The following is a 25556-nucleotide window of genomic DNA, read 5'->3' as shown; positions in this document are numbered from 1 at the left end:
ACCATGCTACAGACAACTGAGCCTATACGTTTTATTTCTGTATTGACTTGTGATTCCCAGATAAGATTCAGTAAGTGTGGACAATGATAGGGTTTTCATTTCCCCTGGGTGATGAACGTGGGACCCGGCAGGGGGCTAGGACAGCATCTCTGTTGTTCTGTCAGCGGTAGTGCGGAGCGATTAACCGAAATGTCGGGTTATTTTCCGTTTTTTTTTATACAACTAATTGACCGACGTCGTTTCAGTTATTTGAATTCCATTTAGTTCGTTTTTTTTCTGTGAGCTTGATGTGCAGTTTCTGTAGAGATAAATCAGATCAAGCCTGAACTGTGTGATGCTGTAGTTTCCAACAGGCCAATATTATACATAGTTTAGCACGGAAAACGTAGTAATTAACTACAATTACCATAATCCATTGCGCGGCCACTTAAACATGTCTGGTCTGTGCGGAGAAGACACGGAGACTGAGAGAAGAGAGAACTCGTGATCGAGAGGGTAGAGAAAGCAATTGCTTTGCGAGTCTGAAAATACATGATCTAAGTGATTGATAGTTGGTATTCGGCAGTCATAAAAGTATGCCTTATTTACTTTGAAGAAGTACTAAAATTGTGTTTCTGTTAGACAACAGCTCTATATGAGATGATGACTTGGAGTTAAATAAAGTCCTCAAATAAAACAACTATTTTATGAAAGTAATGTGAATAAATGTAGTAATGGGCAGTCACTACCACCATGGGACTTTAATTCATTGTATTCTGTGTTGTTACATCATTCAACCCACATAATGCATAGTGCATTTAATGTCTAAAAAAATGTTATGTCTACTTTTTTACATTTTATAATCGAACCGAAACCGAACCGAAACCGAACCGACCTCAAAAAGCACGAATCACTCAGCACCAGTCAGCAGGGCTGTTATATTGTACACACTGCTGATGGGACTCTTTCTGGTACCATTATTACACACTGCTGATGGGACTCTTTCTGGTACCATTATTACACACTGCTGATGGGACTCTTTCTGGTACCATTATTACACACTGCTGATGGGACTCTTTCTGGTACCATTATTACACACTGCTGATGGGACTCTTTCTGGTACCATTATTACACACTGCTGATGGGACTCTTTCTGGTACCATTATTACACACTGCTGATGGGACTCTTTCTGGTACCATTATTACACACTGCTGATGGGACTCTTTCTGGTACCATTATTACACACTGCTGATGGGACTCTTTCTGGTACCATTATTACACACTGCTGATGGGACTCTTTCTGGTACCATTATTACACACTGCTGATGGGACTCTTTCTGGTACCATTATTACACACTGCTGATGGGACTCTTTCTGGTACCATTATTACACACTGCTGATGGGACTCTTTCTGGTACCATTATTACACACTGCTGATGGGACTCTTTCTGGTACCATTATTACACACTGCTGATGGGACTCTTTCTGGTACCATTATTGCACACTGCTGATGGGACTCTTTCTGGTACCATTATTGCACACTGCTGATGGGACTCTTTCTGGTACCATTATTACACACTGCTGATGGGACTCTTTCTGGTACCATTATTACACACTGCTGATGGGACTCTTTCTGGTACCATTATTACACACTGCTGATGGGACTCTTTCTGGTACCATTATTGCACACTTGTATTGTATATAGGACAACATTGTCATGTCTGGTGTTACAAACTGTAAAGTCAATTTTAGGCACAGGCTAGCCTACCATCTTACCTCTGTACAGACAAGGCATATTCTCTTTCTCTCTCAATCACTCACTCTCTCACAATATGCACCACCGTCTCTGAAGACTAGTCTACAGATTACGTCCCCCTGCTGCCGTTACTCCGAGAGACAGGCAAAGACTTGGTCTGAAAACCTTCTTTCTTTTTGTTTTGGGTGTCAAAATAACTGGCCAATAGTTGGAAATAAAAAAGACCAATTAAACAAAGCAAAGGACAGCGGCACAGTGCAGTGACACCCCTCACTGGCAGACAGACTACACCAAGACCAAGAAGAAGGCCACTTATTTTTTCATGAGACAAGAGGCAGCTTGAGTTTCCATGGTGATGATACAAACCTATAATAATAGATTTTCAGCAGGACAGAATGAGCATGAGGATTCATCCAACAAATGGAATCATTGTGGGTGTTCATGGAACCAACTCTGTTGTGCTTATGATTTAGAGAAAATCAGTTAAATTAGTTCAGTTCCACTGATTCAATGAATGAATGAATTTTTTTAGGTGTTGTAGCAGACTTGAATGTATTGTTAAAAGAGTAATTGCATGGAACTGAATCAAATCTTAATTTGATTAGTTGTTTTAGCTGAGACTAAGACCGTTCGATTCATAAGGTGTACGTGGAGAAGTGGAGAATTCATGTGTCATGACTTGAAATAGTATAGCTAGCTATAAATAGACAGCCTCAAACTTTCTGGTGTTGGTCTTAAAGTATGTGTATTCCCTAGCTCTTGTCCTCCAGCCCAACGATGCCCTGGTCTACAAGCTCCGTGCTGATGTCAGAGGCCACCTGGGCAAGACTGACCAAGCGATGCAGGACTATAGAACAGCAGTGGAACTCCAAGAGGCACTGGAGGGCTGAGATGAGCCAACCCCATATTAGCGATACCATACCGTCTGTCTCCTTATGATGCTACTCAACGTGACAGGTTCAGACCTACCGGTCATAGGTATGGTTGACTGAGGAAATATATACTGTTCATCAAAATGTATACTTTGTGATATATTGTGCATCAGAATCTTCAATATTTGTTATATTTGTTGTTATATGTTTCATAAAACTTCCATGACATTCACGTGAGTGTTTTATGAGTAATCTTTAATGTGCAATCCTGTCTTACAGGTCCAATACGGACGTTTTTATCTTAATATCAAATTGTTTCTGGGTAGCAATTAAAGAGATTGAACGGGATCTTTAGCACGTTGAAATTTGTAACGTATTGTGTGAATTGGAATTTGACTTATTTAAAAAAAAAATAATAATAATCAGGACGTAACATATCATATGCAATTGATGACGTTCTACACAATTGTGCACAATTTTCAGGGACCCGTTTTGACTCGTGAGCACTACTACTGACTGAGATAATATAAAACCTTTAAAAAGCATCTTTAAGTATCTTACTGTGATTGGTGTCACAAAACCTTTATAATGCGTCTTTAATTGTCCCCCACAATGAAATGGGGGGAGGGGGGGGTTGGACCACTATGGATCTGTCTCCATCTGTTTGTATGTCCGTTGGTACGTTAGTCACACACAATCCGGGTTACGGCACTAGTGAAACCGACATCAGTTTGCAGCTCACGGTATATGTTGCTCCACTGTTCCTGTCCCCATACCGTGCTCCAACCAGTGATCCTCTTCTCGCAAACACACGTGAACGTCCTCCTTGACAACGTACCAACTGTTTGAGCTATACAAAAGGTACCAATTGGATTCCTGATTCAGCAACATTTCAAGCAGGCTGTGAAGTGAGCTTCCGGCACATTTTTAACTCTGTTACATATGTAACCTGAAAACTAGCTGTTATTGGCAGAGAGGTGTCACGAGAATTTTTATCCCAATGTTGTGAACTCAACTATCACTTAAGCTTTGAATAATTCCCAGGGGTTGTAAATCCCTGGTTAATGAAGAATTAGACAAAGTCCCAGTCTGCAATAGGTCAAAAATGTATTCAGAGAACGTTCTGAAAATCATACTATGCACATAGTCTTTTATACCTCACATTTGGTCATACCAGGCCCCTTATAAATGCCCCTCCTCTTCTCTAACACTGTCAATGCTACTTACAAGAATTTTCCAACAAATACATTGCTTCAATATGTTTCATAATCTACTGCAAGCCTAGCTGTTTCTCCCCTCCCTGGGTGGGGAGACCTTCTTCCTGTTATCAGTTTTACAGTTACCTGTCACAACTTGTCTGTCGACAGTTACTCTTCTCCTTAAATGTCTCACTTACATTGCTAAATAGTAAAGTCTTCACTTGTCCTATGCACACACATTAGGGAATTAATCTTATAATCACTCAGTTATACATTTTCAGGGTGGAATCATTTAGTCAAAACCTTAAACCTATAAATTCCATTATCCAGAGGTTTGAAACTCTCTTTGTTAATGGTCTATTAACTTATACTGGTGATGTCGCCAGGCAGGCCAAAACTCCACCCATGCAAAACACCCTGAAAAGGCGTTCTTTTCAAACAGCTTTTACACTAAAAGGGTATTATCATAATTTTCACAATTTCACAGTGTGGAAATACAGTATATATAAAACACAGGAAAATCACGTTTTTGAGGTTGTTTGAATTGCTTTGTGCCAAGTTCAATATCTCCCTTCATGAATTCCCCTGAGAGGTTATTAACTGCTTGCAGTGCCAGTGATTGAATCAGAGAGAGACCATTTTGTCTCGGCATACACAGTATCCCAACAAACAAACACAGAGGTAGTATTTCCTTGGCTTTGGAGCTCTTTCCCAGTTAAGGACCTGGGTTATTTCTTGCCCATCCAAATCGGCTGAGTCAGTCTCCATAAAACAGGAGCTATATAGAGAGAGGAAAGAGAAGGAGGCCTGTGGAGTATAAAAAACACCTGCCAAATGAACTGGCGTGCCTCCAGGGGGGGGAGGGAGGGAGGGGTGGAGGGTTTGGGGGGTGGGGTGGGGTGAGAGGAAAGCGAGAGAGAGGAGTAATGAAGGAGAGAGGAGTATGAACACAACCATCTGTTCCACTTACACACTGAGACGGTGTGTGTGTGTGTGTGTGTGTGTGTGTGTGTGTGTGTGTGTGTGTGTGTGTGTGTGTGTGTGTGTGTGTGTGTGTGTATGCCGCTTGTTGCATTTCAAGGGCAATCATGCAGTCTTTCTCTGAAAACAATGCTAGCAAAAATGATATGGCTGACCCAACTGAATGGATTGTGTTTCTTAAAGAGGAGATTCTTTTGTTTTCCAATCCAACATTGTTTGTTGCATTCTAATGGAACATGTTTCTTTTACTTCCATATTGAGCTCTTACAATTACACAATTCATTCAAATACTGTCTTGAGCTGAGGAAATCTAAACCTTGTTAGTTATTGCTCATAAAAACGCTGCATGTTTTGTGCAATTTACTCTGTTTACTGCCCACTGGGCACTGACGTCAGTTTAACGTCTAGTTTTGATTTACACTGAACAAAAATATCCATGTAAAGTGTTGGTTTTGTCACACAACACAATGCCACAGATGTCTCAAGTTTTGAGGGAGCGTGCAATTGGCATGCTGACTGCAGGAATGTCCACCAGAGCTGTTGCCAGAGAATTGAATGTCACTTTCTCTACCATTCTCTTCCAACGTTGTTTTAGAGAATTTAGCAGTACTTCCAACCGGCCTCACAACTGCAGACCACGTGTATGGCGGTGTGTGGATGAGCGGTTTGCTGATGTCAACGTTGTGAACAGAGTGCCCCATGGTGACGGTGGAGTTATGGTATGGGCAGGCATAAGCTACGGAAAAACTAACACTATCACATTTTATCGATGGCAATTTGAATGCACAGAGATACCGTGACAAGATCCTGAGGCCCACTGTTGTGCCATTCATCCGCTGCCATCACCTCATGTTTCAGCATGATAATGCACGGCCCCATTTTACAAGGATCTGTATACAATTCCTGGAAGCTGAAAATGTCCCAGTTCTTCCATGGCCTGCATCCTCACCAGACATGTCACACATTGAGCATGTTTGGGATGCTCTGGGTCGACGTGTACGACACCGCGTTCTAGTTCCCGCCAATATCCTGCAACTTCGCACAGCCATTGAAGAGGAGTGGGACAACATTCCACAGGCCACAATCAACAGCCTGATCAACTCTTCACGAAGGAGATGTGTCTCACTGCATGAGAGCAAATGGTGGTCACACTAAATACTGACTGGTTTTCTGATCCACGTCCCTACCTTTTAAAAAAAAAAAGAAGCTTTATGTGACCAACAGATGCATATCTGTATTCCCAGTCATGTGAAATCCATAGATTAGGGCCTAATCAATTTATTTCAATTGATTGATTTCCTTATATGAACTGTATCTCAGTAAAATCTTAGAAATTGTTGCATGTTGCGTTTATATTTTTGTTCAATATACATTTTACTGCGTTATCAACTAACATGAATTCAACAACCATTAGTACCATGTCATTGGATTTAAATGACAAGTTGGGTGAAAGCGGGTGGCATCTAATGTCTCTTGGACATTTGGTCAGTTGTGCAAGATTAAACATCAAGCTGTCACATTAGAGCCAGCAACTGCTCCGTTATCCAACTTTGTCAACACAGATATTGCATTTCCTAATGAAACTCTATTTACTTACTTAGATGTTCAGTGATTCTCTAATCTGTTTGTGTACCAGAGGACCACATACTGTGATCTGAGTATGACGCACTTTGATTGATTTTCTTCATTCATCATAAATGAATGATATGACGCTCACCTGTGATGTGGATATTCTTTGTGATTTGGTCATCTGTAATAATTCAGTTACAGTTGGGATGACAGCCCACCTATTTCAAAATGAAGACGTTATCTTTGTCCTCTGTAGCCTACACTTGCCAGGTATTCTTTTTGATTCAAATTTTTTAGATGAAAATCCCAAGGAAGATGACACATCGCTTTTGTTAAATATCACAATATACAGTGCCTTCAGAATGTATTCATACCCCTTGACTTATTCCACATTTTGTTGTGTTAAAGCCTGAGCTAAAAATGTATTAAAGCAATTTTTTTCTCACCCGTCTACACACAATACTCCATAAGGACAAAGTGAAAAGACCTTTGGCAGTGATTACAGCTGTGAGTCTCGCTGGGTAAGTCTCTAAGAGCTTTGCACACCTGGATTGTGCAGCATTTGCCCATTATTCTTTTCAAAATTCTTCAAGCTCTAGCCTTATTTAGGCTTGCCATAACAAAGAGGTTGAATACTTATTGACTCTAGACATTTCAGCTTTTCATTTTTTATTAATTTCTAAAAACATACATGCAATTCCACTTTGACGTTATTGGGTATTGTGTGTAGGTCAGTGACCAAAAAAAAAAATACATTTAATCCATTTTAAATTCAGGTTGTAACACAATGTGAAAAAAGTCAAGGGGTGTGAATACTTTCTGAAGGCACTGTATGTCAGTCCACAATTTATGCAATTGAATTAATGAAATTGAATGTGGGTGTTATGACGCTCGATGACAGATTCCTATTCTAGGTTATAGTGGTTTATATCGATTAGGACCTAGGCTATGACCCCAACACAACGTCATTTTACAACGTCTGACGTTGCGTCTCTGAAATGACTAGATCATCGGTAGCTATCCATGGTCCTGAAACAACAGCGCGCCACAGCACAGAGCAACTCCCATGAGGAGATGGGTTCCCTGGATAGTCGCACTGATTGAAATGTATTATTTAACAGAAGACATAGGCCTACTTTTTTGAGGATTCTTCTGGAAAAACACAGCCAAAATGCTCCCCAACAGCTCTTTCAGGAATCTAACCCTGGAGGACGGTTTTTTCCTAATGAACAACTCGTCTGGGAACGAAACGTACAGCGAGTCTCAAGGCAGCGCTATCCTTATCTCCTTCATTTACTCGGTTGTCTGTTTGGTCGGACTGTGCGGGAACTCTATGGTTATCTATGTCATTTTCAGATATGCCAAAATGAAAACTGCAACAAATATTTACATTCTGAATCTGGCCATAGCGGACGAGTTACTTATGCTGAGTGTCCCTTTCTTGGTGACATCTTCACTCCTTCATCACTGGCCTTTCGGCTCCCTTCTCTGCCGCCTTGTTCTAAGTGTTGATGCTATTAATATGTTTACGAGTATTTACTGCTTAACTGTACTTAGCATAGACCGATATATTGCGGTTGTGCACCCCATCAAAGCCTCCCGGTACCGGAGACCCACAATAGCTAAAATAGTCAACTTTGGGGTTTGGATGTTTTCTATCCTGGTCATTTTGCCCATTATTATATTTTCCACGACCGTTCCGAACTTGGACGGTTCGGTCGCGTGCAACATTCAGATGCCAAAGCCAGTTAACCAGTGGATGGCTGTGTTTGTGGTCTATGCCTTTCTCATGGGCTTTCTGTTCCCAGTCATTGCTATCTGTATGTGTTACATCCTCATCATCGCCAAGATGAGAGTGGTGGCACTGAAGGCAGGTTGGCAGCAGCGTAAGAAGTCGGAGAGAAAGATCACTCTGATGGTGATGATGGTGGTGACCGTGTTTGTCATCTGTTGGATGCCCTTTCACATTGTGCAGCTCGTCAATGTCTTTGTGGAGCACCATAACGCAACACTCATGCAACTCGCAGTGATTCTGGGATACGCAAATAGCTGCGCCAACCCTATACTGTACGGATTTTTATCAGACAATTTCAAACGTTCGTTCCAAAGAATTTTGTGCCTGCGCTGGATGGACAATGCAACGGAAGAACCCATAGATTACTATGCCACGGCTCTGAAAAGTCGTGGTTACAGTGTGGATGAATTTCAACCGGACAATATCGAATGTGATAGCACGTATAGAAATGGAACATGTACTTCTAGGACAACGACACTGTAGCAGCGTATGGACATGATGAAAGGAACAAAATCCTAAATGTGACCACTGATTGTTTCGCTCATTACTAGGCGGTTACTTCGATATGTATTCATGTTGTTTACTTGCAACTATTTGAACGCAATTAAAATGTTAAATAATCCAAATGTCTTATTATTGTTCGTATTATTACAATGTGGGTTCAGGTGGCACTGTGCGTAATAGTCGCCTACAGAGCTGAAACCCGACGGGCACTACTAGAGGCTTCCGGAGTGATATTATTTCCACTGTGTGAGCACATACAAAAAAAGTGTTAAACAGTGCTGCTTATGATTAATCTGTTGCAGATATCTTGGAGAGTAAACCAAGATGTGCAGTTTAAGTTCAGATTCATACTCAGTCTCCATTGATGAATTATTAATTGCGCAAATTCAAGTTAAAACAGCATCAGTGATCTTCGCTTTTAAATCTCTCAGGCAGAGAGCAACATGAACACTTGTTCACCTTAGCAAAACAACCACATCCTGGTCCGGAAAGAGCAGCCCAGCTATCTCGTATCCGCTGTCCTCTTATCTTTGGTGCAGATTTACTCCGTTTTTTGTAGAAGATAGCCACTGGGTACGGACGTCAGTTCAACGTCTAGTTTTCAATTAGTTGCTGAATGAAACGTGCAATCAACCAAAAATGTCATTAGATTTGTAATAATACGACACGAAATTCCCTTACATTGATTACTTTTGTTCAAATCCAATCAGTTTTCCACGTTGATTCAATGTCGTCACTTTGATTTAAACCCAAAAAATGTTTTTATGGAAACAACGTTGATTCAACCAGTTTTTGCCCAGTGGGTAAACCTGCCCACAATGTCTGTTTGCTCAGAATTTATTCATCCTTTATTTTCAATGATAATACAATCTATTGCTTTTAAAAACAGTTGATTTATTGACAAGACGTCTTTCTTTTGAAATGAGACAGAACTAGGTTTATGGGCTGAACATTTTACACCATGGGCAGAGGCTATGATCCTTTATATCGGACTGGAAACTTCCAAAATACTGAAGCATCAAAATCATCTTCATATGTTACACAATGACTTATATACAAACCACATATATACAGTACAGCAATAAAATAAGTAAATGCAACATAAAGCCCTAGCAAATATTATGAAGAAATGTGAGCCCTCAGCCCATATACAAATCCTCAAAATAAAATAATAACCAAAGCCTGTACAGTGACCTACTGCAGATAAAAATCCTTTCTATAAAAACATTTTATTCCAGTGCTTATTGAAGTAAGGAAGTGATGAGAGATCTTATACATTGTCAGTTAAAACCTTCAGGTTGTCTGACTCTTAGCTGTGGCCTCCGTTCACACTCCTGCAGCTTAAGTTGCCTCCTTCTCATTCGCGTTTTCCAGGGAGTATTTTTCCTTGGAGGACTCCGCCCTCTTCATTGCCATTTTCTCTGCATTTTTCATGGCCAGTTTCTGTGAGCGCCTCCTGAGGCAGCACTTAACAATAGATAACACCACGACTAACAGAATGACCAAGGCCATCACTGCTATCAGCACAGGTATGAAAATGTAAGCTTGGTCTCCACTCTTGTCCACTGTCTCAATGTCATCTGTAGGGGAAGTTGGAGTGTGTTGGTCTGGCAAAGAGGCAAAAAAAGGCCTCTCCCGAATTGCTGGCTTGGAAGTTGGGATATAGTCTTGGACCAAATCGTTGTCAACACCTTCAGGAGCAATGGTAGCTGCTGGTAGTTCGTTGCATGCCATTGAGCCCTCATCTTGAAGATTTCCATTTTTATCATAGCATTTACAGAGGAAAGAACCCTCAGTGTTGACACACTGGTCTTTACAGGGCCGATCTCTGCATTCGTCAATGTCCACACAGTTTCCAGACCCATCTGTCATATAACCTGCTTTGCATGGAGCACAAATTCCACGTATATCCGATCCATCATCACGTTCCCATGTTAGAGTCGTTGCAGAGCAAGTCAGTTCAAACATTTTCCCAAACCCACAATCCAGAATCAGTTTATGAGGATCCTTTGGGTCTGGCGTGAGTAATCGGGCCTCTGGTATGTGTAGGGTAGGACACTGCTTCATGATAGGTACCTCTCCATTACGTTGTTTACAAATGAATGGATGCTCTGTCTTACAGGTACTGGAAACAAACCCCCAGTTCACAATCTCAGTTCCATTAAACTCACCAGAGAGAAATACACAGTATATACCCGTGCAGGTTGGTTCGGGCAAATACTTCCACTGATCCAGTTCTGTGTCGCTGCTGTTATCCACCGTCCACTTGAAACCATTCAGAGGTGCGTCATGTTTCACGCAAGACCCCTTTCCTTTCATCAAGCCCACCCAGAACTGAAATGTACGTTCTTTGGATGGTATGTCCGAGATTACTTTCAAAATCTTCAAGGCTTCCTCCATACTGGCCACTTTAGTTAGGAAACTGCCAGGCTGACAGGCTTCTGAAGCTTTGTCAAAGTTGAGAGGATAATGATGAAGGTAATAGGGTTTAGCAACAGGAACACACAAACCTACCCCCAAGACACTCCACAGGCATATCCAATAGTACTCCATTCTCCCTGCTTGCACCATCGATCTGACGGTAGTGGTTCTCATTCAGACTGACAATGGTCCTCCTGCTAGCCGCTCCTGTAATGGACTGGCTGACAATGGTCCTCCTGCTAGCCGCTCCTGTAATGGACTGGCTGACAATGCTCATTTTGCTGCTGCTTTCTTAGCTCCCCCTAATAGGTCCTCCCAAGACAAGAAGCACAGGAAGTGTGCTTAGACTTGATACAGCCATCCACTTCCTCTGCGGAGAGGGTGGTGGCACAGCCAAACAATAGCAACTTAGAATCTAATTACCTATTCATTAAAGTACACAGTAGCCTAAGGTCCAATGCCTGAGTGAGTTGTGAGAAAAATACACTAATGTAGTCCAGGTGCTATCAGCCTAACTCCAGTAACTGACATCCTTTGATTCTTTGATAATATTTATGAGATCACCAGGCCAGCTTCACTTTTGTTTTGTCGGAGCTGCAGGAAGTTTTACTTCACAGAAAAGAGAACCAGAGAGGTGCACACATCCAACTGGAAAAACAGAACTTGTGAGAGGATATGCCAGCCTGCTGATGAACTGTCCTGGTATCAGGATGTGATGATAAAAAGCGGACTTTGTATGATTAATTCCCTCAGGGAATAGACCCCTCGTGTGGTTTGGTTTTTATCAACCCTGAAACAGGAAACTCAGAATGGTGTCATTGAATAACAACTACACTTTGTGAGGCATTCAGGGGGTCCCCCACTTGGGATACACAGATTGTTCCATGTTCCCTAAGTAAATGACTATTATTTAGGTTATGCTGCAGAGTTTCATTGTCAGAAATAAGCAGATGCTTCCTGGGGGAAGTGCCAGAGAATGGCAGGAAGAGAGGCTGAGATTGAGGGCCTCACTGTAGCACAACCCAAATATGAGAGGGCTTTGTCCACAGCACTACTCAGACAGGAGCAGTCAGAGGGACACCAATACGGGAGGGGCTGGGGAACCAGAGGAAATGTAATTATTAGTGACAGGAAAAGAAGTCACCCCAAAAGCCATCAGAGAGTGAGAACAATCGAGTGAAGTCACTCTTCCATTTGGCTACTTACTGTAAAAATGTATGGGAACTCCTTAATCTAATTGTTGTTACCACAAAATGGTTTAATACCTTCAATTTAAGACCAAAAAAAGAAACAACCCTGTCTTGTACCACAGACTTTATGGTTTCAGTGTGAATTGCAAAGTATTGTGGGTAGAGGATCTGTATCATCATTTGCATCGTATATACTTAACACCCGTTGGAGCGCTGAGAGCAGTGTCAGAGCAATGTGCATCTTGTCCTTCTAATAAAGTACTTCAGGGGCTGTATGTATCAAGTACCTTAGAGTAATGTAAGATTACTGATCTATTACCCCTGTCTATGTAATCTTATTCATTGTGATCTAAAGGGAAAAACTGATCCTAGATCAGCACTCCTACTCTGAGACGCTTGATACATAGAGCCCCAGGACCTCCAGATTGTTAGCTCCCTCTGGATTAAGGAATTAGGTCACATCAGACAATGATTAAGAGCACATAGTCATTCTACTCACTGTGGGAATCAGGATTCCAAATGTCGAAAATGATATTATACTATAATATTTCTGAATACTCAGTTATTGTCATTTTTAGTGCACACCAATTCAGGTAGGAATACAATGAGTGGTTAAATCATCCAATATCAATTAGTGTAGTCAAGAAAACATACAATATGAGCAGATTACTTCAAGGATGCTCCTCACGGTCATCCCACTTTCTGATAGCCCCTCACCCCCCTCTAAGTGATTTAGACTGCTTAGTTTGTTCTTAAACTACCGTGCCTCCCCTTTCAGTTTGCTGTTGTGCCTCATCAATGTAAACACAACGGTTCTGACAGCACTAACTCTATTATATCCTCTACCCCGGCATCCATTTTCCATTGCTCTGATTCCCAATGATATATTACGATATTATAACACAGTGTTTTACACGGTTCCTTTTTCTATTTGAATGACCCATCTGCATGTCCTGAATCCTAAATGAAGTGTTTGGCCCTCATTATGTAACAACAAGTGAAACATTGCTGTGGTGTGCTGGGTGGGTGGTGTGTATTACAGTAGCAACACATTTCAGTAACACTAAGGGTGTATGCATCTCTCCCACAAACAGCACGGACTGATACAGACGATAGCTTGTGATCTGATGAAATTATCTCTAGTGGTTCTAAGCTACCTGTTGGAAAACTGATACATTGATGCCATTCTTTTGACCGACCATGAGTTTTTCATGTCTATGTCTATCAAAAGCAGATTTTTTATTCAGAATGAATATGAAGCATTATGGCATCTGCCTAACATATAGCAATGTTTGAATATCACGGCCAACTGAGCCTCTCATTTAAGGTTTTATGGCAAATAGAGTATATATTTTCTCCAACACTTGAGTTTATAATAGGACAGTCTAACGGTATGCTGGGTAATTGTGCTGGGCTCCAGCATGGCCTCTCTCTCTCTCTGAATGGAGCTGCAGTGATACATGAAGACTGATATACTGTGTGGGAGGGTTTGACTTAGCCCAGTCATGACACATGAGATGAATCCACACTGAGCCCATAAATACCATGTGGTCCCAAAAACCCTGGAATTTACTCTCAATAAGTCCCTGCAAATATGAAAAATGTTATACCGATAGAGAGAAATAATGTACTCGGTGACATGACATGGTTGGCTGTGTGTGTGTGTGTAAGTTGACAAAGCTGTCTATTGGTACATTTACCAGGTTAGGGAAAGTCCAGTATCTCCTGGATCCAATTAAAAGTGTAACCTGCTAATTGGACAGAACACTGGCGGTTATGCAGCCTCTCAACACGTGAATTAAATATGACATTTAATGAATCAGTACACAAATGACAATGATACCTGTGGGTAAACAGATGTGCTAATATTGACATAGCCCTTTCCTGCAGTCAATTACCAAAAGCGCCCTTTTTGGCCTCATGGGTGGAATGTTATTTATATTTTTCATAAATTCATCATTAATAAAGATAAATTAAAAGATCTGGTGTTTCTATGTCAAATGGTTTTGTTATATTTCAGTCTTCTGTGATGTATATAAAGTGTAATATTGGGATGCAAACTCAAAATGTAATACATTTCATCTCTATATCTGACATGGTACAGGTGTCTTCTCTTTTGAAGCCCATAACCATGTGTGTGAGGTGCATACTTGGGTTTCAGAGTAGATTTGTTTAAGACTACCAAGAAACAATCTGTGTGACCCTGATTTAGCCCACTGCAGTAAAACGTTAATGAGGAATGATATTCAGTAGGGACAGCAAGTCAACACAAATGCTTTCTGACAACACATTTATCTGTAGAAGTGTTGTTCACGCTTTACTGTAGCAGAGGGAACGCAACACCCTGCTACAACTCAACTCCCTGTGGAGTGAAAAAGGTATGTGATCGTAGGTGGGGGGGAAGGACGACAGAGGCGGAGAAAATGACCGGTTAATTTAGTATTCCTAACACGGTATTGTGAGGAAAATTGGCTGCATGGAACCAAAGCAAAGAAAGTTCAAGTTAAAGAGTCCCCACTCCTACCTTACCTGCCTACCCATTACTTACCTAATCTTTTAACTAACTAACATACAGGGCGTGGTCCGCCCAGGTCTTACCTAGTGTGCATAGACAGAGTAAATACTACGGGTTATGTATTCCCACAGGCCTCTTGCCTAAACACTTCCAAGGTGTGTTCCCCTTCCCCCCGGTAACAAATAAAACAGAATAATTACTAGCTTAAAGTGAACAATTTCAATAATCAAAAACACTAAGTCCTATTGGCATACACATACCTCAGGAGTAGCGGCTACAGAATACTTTCAACAAAAACTTTCATGGACTAACAACCAACACAGGACATCAAAGAAGCTCTCCTCTCCTGACAAAGGAACACTGGCTTTTATCCAGCTGAAGGAGTTGGTAATTGAAGACGGCTGTTTCCCTTGACAAGAGGGAGAGTTCAGAGCTCCAATCATCGATGGGGCCGACCAATCAGCTGCTTGAGGAATCCAGGATTCAATTTCCTGAAATACACACACACATACAAACCCACAACAACACAGAAACTGGGGAACGTAACACTAATTATGTTAGTTGACACAGCTCTACATGACCTGCAATAATAGGTGTTTTTGTTTCAGAAGGCTGTAGAAAGTTCTCCTTGTACTTTACAATTCATTTTATTCCCATGTATCTAGTACTCAAATCAAATCAAATTTTATTGGTCACATGCACATATTTAGCAGATGTTATTGCGGGTGTAGCGAAATGCTTGTGTTCCTAGCTCCAACAGTGCAGTAGTATCTAACAATACACAAATCTAAAAGTAAAAGAATGTAATTAAGAAATATATAAATATTAGATTGAGAAATGTCAGAGTGGCATTGACTAGAATACAGTAGAATAGAATACAGTATATCCATATGAGATGAGTAAAGCAGTATGTAAACATTATTAAAGTGGCCAGTCTGATGGCCTTGAGATAGAAGCTGTTTTTCAGTCTCTCAGTCCCAGCCTTGATGCACCTGTACTGATACAGCCCGACAGGATGCTCTCAATTGTGCATCTGTAAAAGTTTGTGAGGGTTTTAGGGGCCAAGCCAAATTTCTCCAGCCTCCTGAGGTTGAAGAGGCACTGTTGCGCCTTCTTCACCACACTGTCTGTGTGGGTGGACCATTTCAGATCATCAGTGATGTGTATGCCGAGGAACTTGAAGCTTTCCACCTTCTCCACTGCGGTCCCGTCAATGTGGATAGGGGTGTGTTTCCTCTGCTGTTTCCTGAAGTCCACGATCAGCTCCTTTGTTTTGTTGACGTTGAGTGAGAAGTTATTTTCCTGGCACCACTCTCCCAGGGCCCTCACTTCCTCCCCGTAGGCTGTCTCGTCATTGTTGGTGATCAGGCCTACAACTGTTGTGTCCTCTGCAAACTTGATGATTTAGTTGGATGCGTGCGTGGCCACGCAGTCATGGGTAAACAGGGAGTACAGGAGGTGGCTGAACATGCACCCTTGTGGGGCCCCTGTGTTGAGGATCAGCGAAGTGGAGGTGTTGTTTCCTACCTTCACCACCTAGGGGCAGCTCGTCAGGAAGTCCAGGACCCAGTTGCACAGGGCGGGGTTCAGACCCAGGGCCCCGAGCTTAATGATGAGCTTGGGGGGTACTATGGTGTTGAATGCTGAGCTATAGTCAATAAACAGCATTCTTACATAGATATTCCTCTTGTCCAGATGGGATAGGGCAGTGTGCAGTGTGATGGCAATGGCGTCATCTGTGGATCTTTTGGGGCGGTAAGCAAATTGAATTGGGTCTAGGGTGTCAGGTAAGGTAGAGGTGATATGATCCTTGACAAGTCTCTCAAAGCACTTCATGATGACAGAAGTGAGTGCAATGAGGCGAGTCATTTAGTTCAGTTACCTTTGCTTTCTTGGGTACAGGAACAATGGTGGACATCTTGAAGCAAGTCGGGACAGCAGACTGGGATAGGGAGAGATTCAATAAGTCCATAAACATTCCAGCCAGCTGATCTGTGCATGCTCTGAGGACGCAGCTAGGGATGCCGTCTGGGCAGTCAGCCCTGCGAGGGTTAACACACTTAAATGTCTTACTCACGTCGGCCATGGAGAAGGAGAGCCCACAGTCCTTGGTAGCGGGCCGTGTCTGTGGCACTGTGTTATCCTCAAAGCAGGTGAAGAAGGTGTTTAGCTTGTCCGGAAGCAAGACGTCGGTGTCCGCGACGTGGCTGGTTTTCCCTTTGTTATGCATGATTGTCTGTAGACCCTGCCACATACGTCTCGTGTCTGAGCCGTTGAATTGCGACTCCACTTTGTCTCTGTACTGACGTTTTGCCTGTTTGATTGCCTTATGGAGGGAATAACTACACTGTTTGTATTCGGCCATATTCCCAGTCACCTTGCCATGGTTAAATGCAGTGGTTTCCGCTTTCAGTTTAGCGCGAATGCTGCCATCTATCCATGGTTTCTGGTTGGGTAGATTTTAATAGACACAGTGGGTACAACATCTCCTATACACTTCCTGATCAACTCAGTCACCGTATCCATGTATTCGTCTATGTTATCTCAGAGGCTACCCGGAACACAACCCAGTCCACGTGATCAACACAATCTTAAAGCATGGATTCCGATTGTGCAGTATTCAGTCCATCAGAAAGCTTGCTTGCTTTTTCCACTATATTGTTCACCGTATGACCTGAGGATGACCTCAGATATCTACAAGAAAATGGACATAACATTTTTTAGAACCTCAGACATTTCAACCTAACTGGTAATGGCAACTGACCTTCTTTCTGACATTACTGCTGAATCACAATTGAGCAGTACAAATAGTTTCCCGTTTGTTAGAACACAGTGCTTTGCTTTTGCCACTGCATTGTTCACAGTATGACCTGGGATTAACTGACATCTCTGTCCAACCACATGTATCCAATGTAAGTGCTGTGGGAAATGCTTTCATTTTGAAGCAGATATTGATCCTTTGTCCTCGACATAGTACTTGAAAGGATTGGATACTTGGTGAGTATGAGGTGCAGGAAATGAATTGACACAGTAATAGTTAGACCAGACAGCCATTTGACACTCCTTTCTCTCATCTCTAAACTGCTCTTCTTTTAAATCAGGTCTGTAATTGTAAAGGAAGTGATAAAGGAACTCGTCTCTCAGCTCCTCTCTCAATAAAGCCACATCCTTTCATTTTCGTAAGGAGAGGAAATGTTTCATCTTTCCCCAGGAGGCTCCATTATTGCAGTAGTGTTATCACCACAGACCACAGGCAGCCAAATCCCGGCCAACCCCCATTCTTTCCTATTGTGAAACAGCCCAGGGAGCGAGACAGCAAAAGTTACCCATAATTTCTAGGCGACAGGATGACTATAAGGACTATTTATAGGTGTCGCACATCAATCTCATGCGGATTAGCCCTGGATATTTAATTACAGTTTACTGTCTCTCCCTGTTGTCCTCTGACTCACTACCTGCTTTGTGAGTTGTTGGGTAGAGGGAGCGAGAGAGAAAGAGATGGAAAGGTAATGAGAGCAACAGAGAACGGGAGAGAGAAAGAGAGAAAGAAAGAAAAGAAAAGAAAGAAAGTGGGAGGGAAAGAGAGAGAGGAGCTGTAACTATAAAGCATTATCATTGGCACAGAGGATCCTGATATTTACTTTGATTAACATTCCCCTTCCAAATCCCAAGGGGGAGCGATTTCTCTTAGCTGAAAATATCTCTTGATTTCATCTTTAGGGAGTCATTCAAATGAGAAATGAATGTCACAGATGCAATATTGAATACGCCGCTGAGGTGAAACTGATGTGTTGGCTTCCCCTCTCTTTTTACAGGCATATGCTAATTGCCTGCTTATGAAAGTAAGGTATTTAGAGAAATGTAAAACCTGTTGAAGACCTGTTTATTGTTAGCTCTGTTATCCCAATGCAATTGGGATGGTCATTTAACAACCATATGCCTTGTACTGAATATAGGAAAATAACCTAAGAACATTTGTTCTTCAATCCTGGTCCTAGGGACCCTTTCTTCCAGCTTAGTACTAACATACCTGTGATTCAACTAGACAGCCATCATGCATTAGTGCTATGCAACAAAATCCTGCACCTCCTGCGGGCTTCTAGAACCACTGACCCAAAGAGGATTTTTCTGCCTTAGTGGTTTTGCTGGAGCATTGCCAAAGAGAAGATCACTATCAGATGGGGAATTCTTCATTGATTCCATATCAATGCAGAGATTGTAGTTGGGTGAAAAGCCGGAGATAAACAACAGAGCTCTGAAAGGGTACGTGGAAAACACAAAGATGTTGATCAGCATGAAAAGGAGCTGAAGTAGCGGTTCGAGGAGAGGATGCATAGCCATACAGCATGACAGGGCTTCAATTGTGATATGTAAAATGTACTCTATTTATAGAGAAGTGACACGCACCTTTTAGTCCCGGGAGTAACAGTTTCTCTGACAGACAGTCGCACAATGGTGTAAATCAACACTACAGATGTTGCTGCAGTGTGATTTGACAGCAGAGCGGATTGGGGGAAGTAAATGGTAAATGAAAGGTACAAAGTATTGAAGGTACTTTCATAGACTAGTAATGCCAGCCAGGTTAAAGCAGACCATTGATATGCAGAAGGATCTTGGTATACAGTGTGATGGAGTTAGGTGTTTCCTGTTTTTTTTCTCCTATTGTCTTGAAAAAGGGGGCTGAATTGAAATCCCAGATCTGATCCATCATTTCTAAGTAGGTCAACAAAGTCAATATCAACACAGGGAAATCCCCATCAGCAGCAGAGAAGATGTTTGTGCTTTGTTCCTTATACAGGGCTGTGCACAAGACTTGCGGGCCATGGGTTCTGAACAACATCGACAAAAAAAAAATACACAAAATTCTAAATGTGTAATAACACCGGCCTAAAGGGGCAAAGGGGCATGTGCTCGGGCACTGGTAGACCTTATCTGTGCACGTGCCTGCCTAGTTTTGACGCACCTGGACTACTGTTCAGTCGTGTTGTCAGGCGCCACGAAGAGGGACTTAGGAAAATTACAATTGGCTCAGAACAGGGCAGCGAGGCTGGCCCTTAAATGTACACGGAGAGCTAACATTAATGATATGCATGTCAATCTAGAGGAGAGATTGACTTCATCATTACTTGTTTTTGTAAGAGGTGTTGACAAGCTGAATGCACCAAGCTGTCTGTTTAAACTACTAGCACACAGCTGACACCCATGCATAATCCACAAGACATGCCACCAGAGTTCTCTTCACAATCCCCAAGTCCAGAACAGACTATGGGAGGTGCACAGTGCTACATAGAGCCATGACTACATGGAACTCTATTCCACATCAGTTAACTGATGCAAGCAGTAGAATCAGATTTTAAAAAACAGATACAAATACACCTTATGGAAGAGCGGGGACTGTTAAGAGACACACACACGGACACTAGCACACGCACTCTACACACACGCACGTTGTAATATTGATGGTGGTATTATACATTTTGTGTTGTAGATATGTAGCGGTGTGACAATGTTATATGATGTACTGTTTTATCTTTTGGAATGTAAGTGCCTTAATGTGTTTGGACCCCAGGAAGAGTAATGGGGATCCTTAATAAATACAAAATACAAGTACCATTACTAACATAACGGGTTAATACAGTATAGAACAACACAATACATCTATCTACACGTACTACATGATACAACTCATCTGTCAACTTGTGTCAAAGACATTTCATCACTTGATTTGTTCTAATACAAATACAACAATGGTATTTGTGTGGCATGACGATCACAAGGTGGATCCTGTTGTGTATTTGAATGAGCCATAATGAGCAATAGTTTCATTAGTAGATAGCTTAATTAAGGCAGCGAAGGGGTTTTCATTGAGAGTGAAAACTTAATTTAATCATTGACTGCAAGTGTTTTCAACTAATTCTTTTTTCCTGGATATGTTTTTGGGGGGTAGTTAACAGGAAAAACACCCTGCAGGAGAAATTGTTACACTGTTATATCGTTACATTTCAACAGCCATCAGGCTTTCTTTTCTACATTGTTCCTTGAACCTGACAACTGTTGGAAAATTGTGCACACTAATTTCAGCGATTGAAAATAATGTTGTACTCTCGACAGTCAATCTAACTATCTGTCCCATTATATCAATCTGACTATCTGTCCCATAATATCAACCTAACTATCTGTCCCATAATATCAACCTGACTATCTGTCCCATAATATCAATCTAACTATCTGTCCCATAATATCAACCTGACTATCTGTCCCATAATATCAATCTGACTATCTGTCCCATAATATCAACCTAACTATCTGTCCCATAATATCAATCTGACTATCTGTCCCATAATATCAACCTGACTATCTGTCCCATAATATCAATCTAACTATCTGTCCCATAATATCAATCTGACTATCTGTCCCATAATATCAATCGTGACTAGCTGTCCCATAATATCAATCTGACTATCTGTCCCATAATATCAACCTGACTATCTGTCCCATAATATCAATCTAACTATCTGTCCCATAATATCAATCTAACTATCTGTCCCATAATATCAATCTGACTATCTGTCCCATAATATCAATCTGACTATCTGTCCCATAATATCAATCTGACTATCTGTCCCATAATATCAACCTGACTATCTGTCCCATAATATCAATCTGACTATCTGTCCCATAATATCAACCTGACTATCTGTCCCATAATATCAACCTAACTATCTGTCCCATAATATCAATCTGACCATCTGTCCCATAATATCAACCTGACTATCTGTCCCATAATATCAATCTAACTATCTGTCCCATAATATCAACCTAACTATCTGTCCCATAATATCAACCTGACTATCTGTCCCATAATATCAACCTGACTATCTGTCCCATAATATCAATCTGACCATCTGTCCCATAATATCAACCTGACTATCTGTCCCATAATATCAATCTGACTATCTGTCCCATAATATCAATCTAACTATCTGTCCCATAATATCAACCTGACTATCTGTCCCATAATATCAATCTGACTATCTGTCCCATAATATCAATCTGACTATCTGTCCCATAATATCAACCTGACTATCTGTCCCATAATATCAACCTGACTATCTGTCCCATAATAGTTCACTATGGTCTGGTAAAAGCTTATTTTCATTGAAATACCAAAGTAGTTACTGTTGTTGATCTACCGCTAATGTCCTTGATGGCCCCTCCATAGTGTTCCAGTCTTTTTCTTGCCACTCTATTTCATTGTAAACAACTCAAAAATCATTGAATCCAATAGTACACTATTCATCATAATCATCTTTCTTGGCATCATCTTCGTCGAGCAGAAGATAGCGGAACAATATGTTTAGGAAAGCTAAGTGCAGCAGTCTTTTGGAGCAGCAGTAGAATGATTAAAGCTAGCTAGCTATGAAAGAACCTGATGAATGTTCCTCATTAAAAGGAACACATCAATACAGGGCTACAACAGAAAGGTCCAATATTTATGATAACTATTGATGCTGTGTTGATTTATCAATACGGCTGTATAAGGTCTGGTTCAAGGACATTATCTTTAAATAATAGATTCTGCACATAAAGTACATGGGAAATCGAGATCTATGAAAGCGGATCTGATTTCACTTCAGTTCTGCTAGTGTTCTCCCACTTTGCTGGAGCTGGTATGCTACTGCTGTTTGTGACTGCATGCTGAATGTTGCACATTTCCCTGTAGCCTCAAGAGACCAATTGTACATACACATTAACACGAAGAATGGTGTAAACTGCATCCTTGGAGCATCTCAATTCACACTTTTAGGATTAAAAAAATAAAAAATGTAAAAGCTTTCCGGGAGTTTGGTGAGCAATTCTAGCAGGAATGCAAAATGTAACAGCTGTTCTGTCTGTTGAAGAGAGTCCCTAGACCACCCTCTGACGCTCACATCTCCTTCTCCTGAGACTTCAACATCAAACTATTCTGAATCAACATAAGTACATAGTAGCAATATAAGTATCTCTTTTGAGAAGCACAAAATGGCTATGGATTTGCATTAGGCTTGCGGGACCAGAAAAGACTCCAACATGCAACCTGACTTGTCTCTTGGATCAACCCCTTGGCCTCATCATCCCCACCACCTCTCCAAACCACAGTGCAGTGATAATCAGGATCTCTATATCCTGCCCTGTTAGATTGGGGCTGCATGACCCGTGCTTTGCCCTCACCTTCCACACCACCTCTCCAAACCACACCTGAATCCCATGCTGATGTCAGAGTTTTAGTTGTTTTTTTTTGGTGGCAGGACATTATATCAAAGATGACATTCCATGAATATTAATTCTTTCTAGGAATGTGGCCTTGTAGGTTCCAAGAGAATGGGAACAAGCTTTGTAAATATTATGTTAAACAGAGAGGATTTGTAGAGGGCCTTGCCGGTGACGTCTCTTCTCAGAGCCTGCTGGAGCAAAGAAAGACTCACGTTGTATATCCCAAATGTCACCCTATTCCCTTTATAGTGCACTATTTTGGCCAGGACCCTATAGGCCCTTGTCAAAAGTTGTGCACTATAAAGGCAATGTGATACCATTTGGGACATAGCCACTATTCTACTGCCATTCATTCATCTGCTTATATTTAAAACTCTTGGCCCTGTTGTGGCAGTAATCCATGACAGAATGCTATACGGTCCATTATTGAAAGAAATGTCAATGGAAAGAAATGTGGATGTCGGCTATGCTGATTTAAGCTAGGGCCGACTGTCTAAAAGAGGAAGGTATATTGTGTTATTAGATAATGCAGTCAGCAGAATCTGAATCATAGCTTTTTGGGAGACTCCCACCTCCCATTTAATAAATTGCGTGGGTCTTGCCAGAAGAGTTTTGTGTTGATACAGTAGGGGTCCGTACAATGCATATTGGATTTGTTCTCTCTCTGGAGGTGTGTTGGGTCATTGTCCTGTTGAAAAACAAAACAAATTACCGTCCTAATTGCTATGCTTTATCTTGGCCAGGTCGCAGTTGCAAATGAGAACTTGTTCTCAACTAGCCTACCTGGTTAAATAAAGGTGAAAAAATATAAAAATATAAAAAATCCAGATGGGATGGCGTATCACTGCAGAATGCTGTGGTAGCTACAGTGAGGGAAAAAAGTATTTGATCCCCTGCTGATTTTGTACGTTTGCCTACTGACAAAGAAATGATCAGTCTATAATTTTAATGGTAGGTTTATTTGAACAGTGAGAGACAGAATAACAACAAAAAAATCCAGAAAAACACATGTAAAAAATGTGTATAAGTTGATTTGCATTTTAATGAGGGAAATAAGTATTTGACCCCTCCGCAAAACATGACTTAGTACTTGGTGACAAAACCCTTGTTGGCAATCACAGAGGTCAGACGTTTCTTGTAGTTGGCCACCAGGTTTGCACACATCTCAGGAGGGATTTTGTCCCACTCCTCTTTGCAGATATTCTCCAAGTCATCAAGGTTTCGAGGCTGACGTTTGGCAACTCGAACCTTCAGCTCCCTCCACAGATTTTCTATGGGATTAAGGTCTGGAGACTGGCTAGGCCACTCCAGGACCTTAATGTGCTTCTTCTTGAGCCACTCCTTTGTTGCCTTGGCCTTGTGTTTTGGGTCATTGTCATGCTGGAATACCCATCTACGACCCATTTTCAATGCCCTGGCTGAGGGAAGGAGGTTCTCACCCAAGATTTGACGGTTCATGGCCCCGTCCATCGTCCCTTTGATGCGGTGAAGTTGTCCTGTCCCCTTAGCAGAAAAACACCCCCAAAGCATAATGTTTCCACCTCCATGTTTGACGGTGGGGATGGTGTTCTTGGGGTCATAGGCAGCATTCCTCTTCCTCCAAACACGGCGAGTTGAGTTGATGCCAAAGAGCTCAATTTTGGTGTCATCTGACCACAACACTTTCACCCAGTTGTCCTCTGAATTATTCAGATGTTCATTGGCAAACTTCAGACAGGAATGTATATGTGCTTTCTTGAGCAGGGGGACCTTGCGGGCGCTGCAGGATTTACGTCCTTCACGGCGTAGTGTGTTACCAATTGTTTCTTGGTGACTATGGTCCCAGCTGCCTTGAGATCATTGACAAGATCCTCCCATGTAGTTCTGGGCTGATTCCTCACCGTTCTCATGATCATTGCAACTCCACGAGGTGAGATCTTGCATGGAGCCCCGGGCCGAGGGAGATTGACAGTTCTTTTGTGTTTCTTCCATTTGCGAATAATCGCACCAAATGTTGTCACCTTCTCACCAAGCTGCTTGGCGATGGTCTTGTAGCCCATTCCAGCCTTGTGTAGGTCTACAATCTTGTCCCTGACATCTTTGGAGAGCTCTTTGGTCTTGGCCATGGTGGAGAGTTTGGAATCTGATTGATTGATTGCTTTTGTGGACAGGTGTCTTTTATAAAAAGTAACGAGCTGAGATTAGGAGCACACTCTTAAATCTTCCGGAAGGCCTAAGGGCTCACTCCACCAGAGGTATAGCTACCTCTTTGGGCACTGTTCAAGGGCATCTCTTTGCAGGAGATTTGCAATACAGCTTGTTGGGCATCCCCTCATACTTTTAAAGTTCTACCGACTAGACGTCACTGCGCCTTCATTGGCGCATACTGTCCTCAGTGTCGGAGCCTCTGAGGGTTGATATTGAGACTGTCTGGCTTCAGAGAGCATGTGTGATACTGGAGTTGGTCATATCCCACAGTGAGACGTCGAAGCAAATAATTGAAAGAGAACTTAAGGTTACTTGCGTAACCCCGGTTCTCTGA

The 25556-nt window shown here is 41.7% G+C and overlaps 3 protein-coding genes across 5 annotated transcripts in view; 2 read left to right on the top strand and 1 right to left on the bottom strand.

Annotated features, from left to right (window-relative positions):
- The window catches only part of ttc6 (tetratricopeptide repeat domain 6), a 31820-nt gene extending 28980 nt beyond the window's left edge, over positions 1-2840 (top strand). For all 3 annotated transcript variants that reach the window (XM_014194599.2, XM_014194585.2, XM_014194592.2), the window contains exon 32: positions 2493-2840. In XM_014194599.2, the coding sequence (XP_014050074.2) occupies positions 2493-2626 (134 nt within the window). In that variant the 3' untranslated portion in view covers positions 2627-2840. The remainder of the gene's footprint in view (positions 1-2492) is intronic.
- Positions 2841-7338: 4498 nt separating this feature from the next.
- sstr1a (somatostatin receptor 1a) lies at positions 7339-8768 on the top strand. Its single transcript, XM_014194577.2, has one exon. The coding sequence runs from the start codon at positions 7529-7531 to the stop codon at positions 8633-8635; it is 1107 nt and encodes a 368-aa protein (XP_014050052.1). The 5' UTR covers positions 7339-7528; the 3' UTR covers positions 8636-8768.
- Positions 8769-9529: 761 nt separating this feature from the next.
- Positions 9530-11405, bottom strand: LOC123742703 (complement component C1q receptor). Its single transcript, XM_045717666.1, has one exon. It carries the CDS (start codon positions 11249-11251, stop codon positions 9998-10000), a length of 1254 nt encoding a protein of 417 aa, XP_045573622.1. The 5' UTR covers positions 11252-11405; the 3' UTR covers positions 9530-9997.
- Between the last annotated feature and the right edge of the window lie 14151 nt (positions 11406-25556).

The sequence above is a fragment of the Salmo salar genome, chromosome ssa01 (assembly GCF_905237065.1).
Source record: "Salmo salar chromosome ssa01, Ssal_v3.1, whole genome shotgun sequence".
Lineage (NCBI taxonomy): Eukaryota > Metazoa > Chordata > Actinopteri > Salmoniformes > Salmonidae > Salmo > Salmo salar.
This window is presented reverse-complemented; position numbering and strand designations above follow the sequence as displayed.

What these genes read in the sequence shown, in the direction of transcription:
- LOC123742703 (XM_045717666.1), bottom strand. Translation starts at nt 11,251, where the DNA reads ATGAGAACCACTACCGTCAGATCGATGGTGCAAGCAGGGAGAATGGAG.
- sstr1a (XM_014194577.2), top strand. Translation starts at nt 7,529, where the DNA reads ATGCTCCCCAACAGCTCTTTCAGGAATCTAACCCTGGAGGACGGTTTT.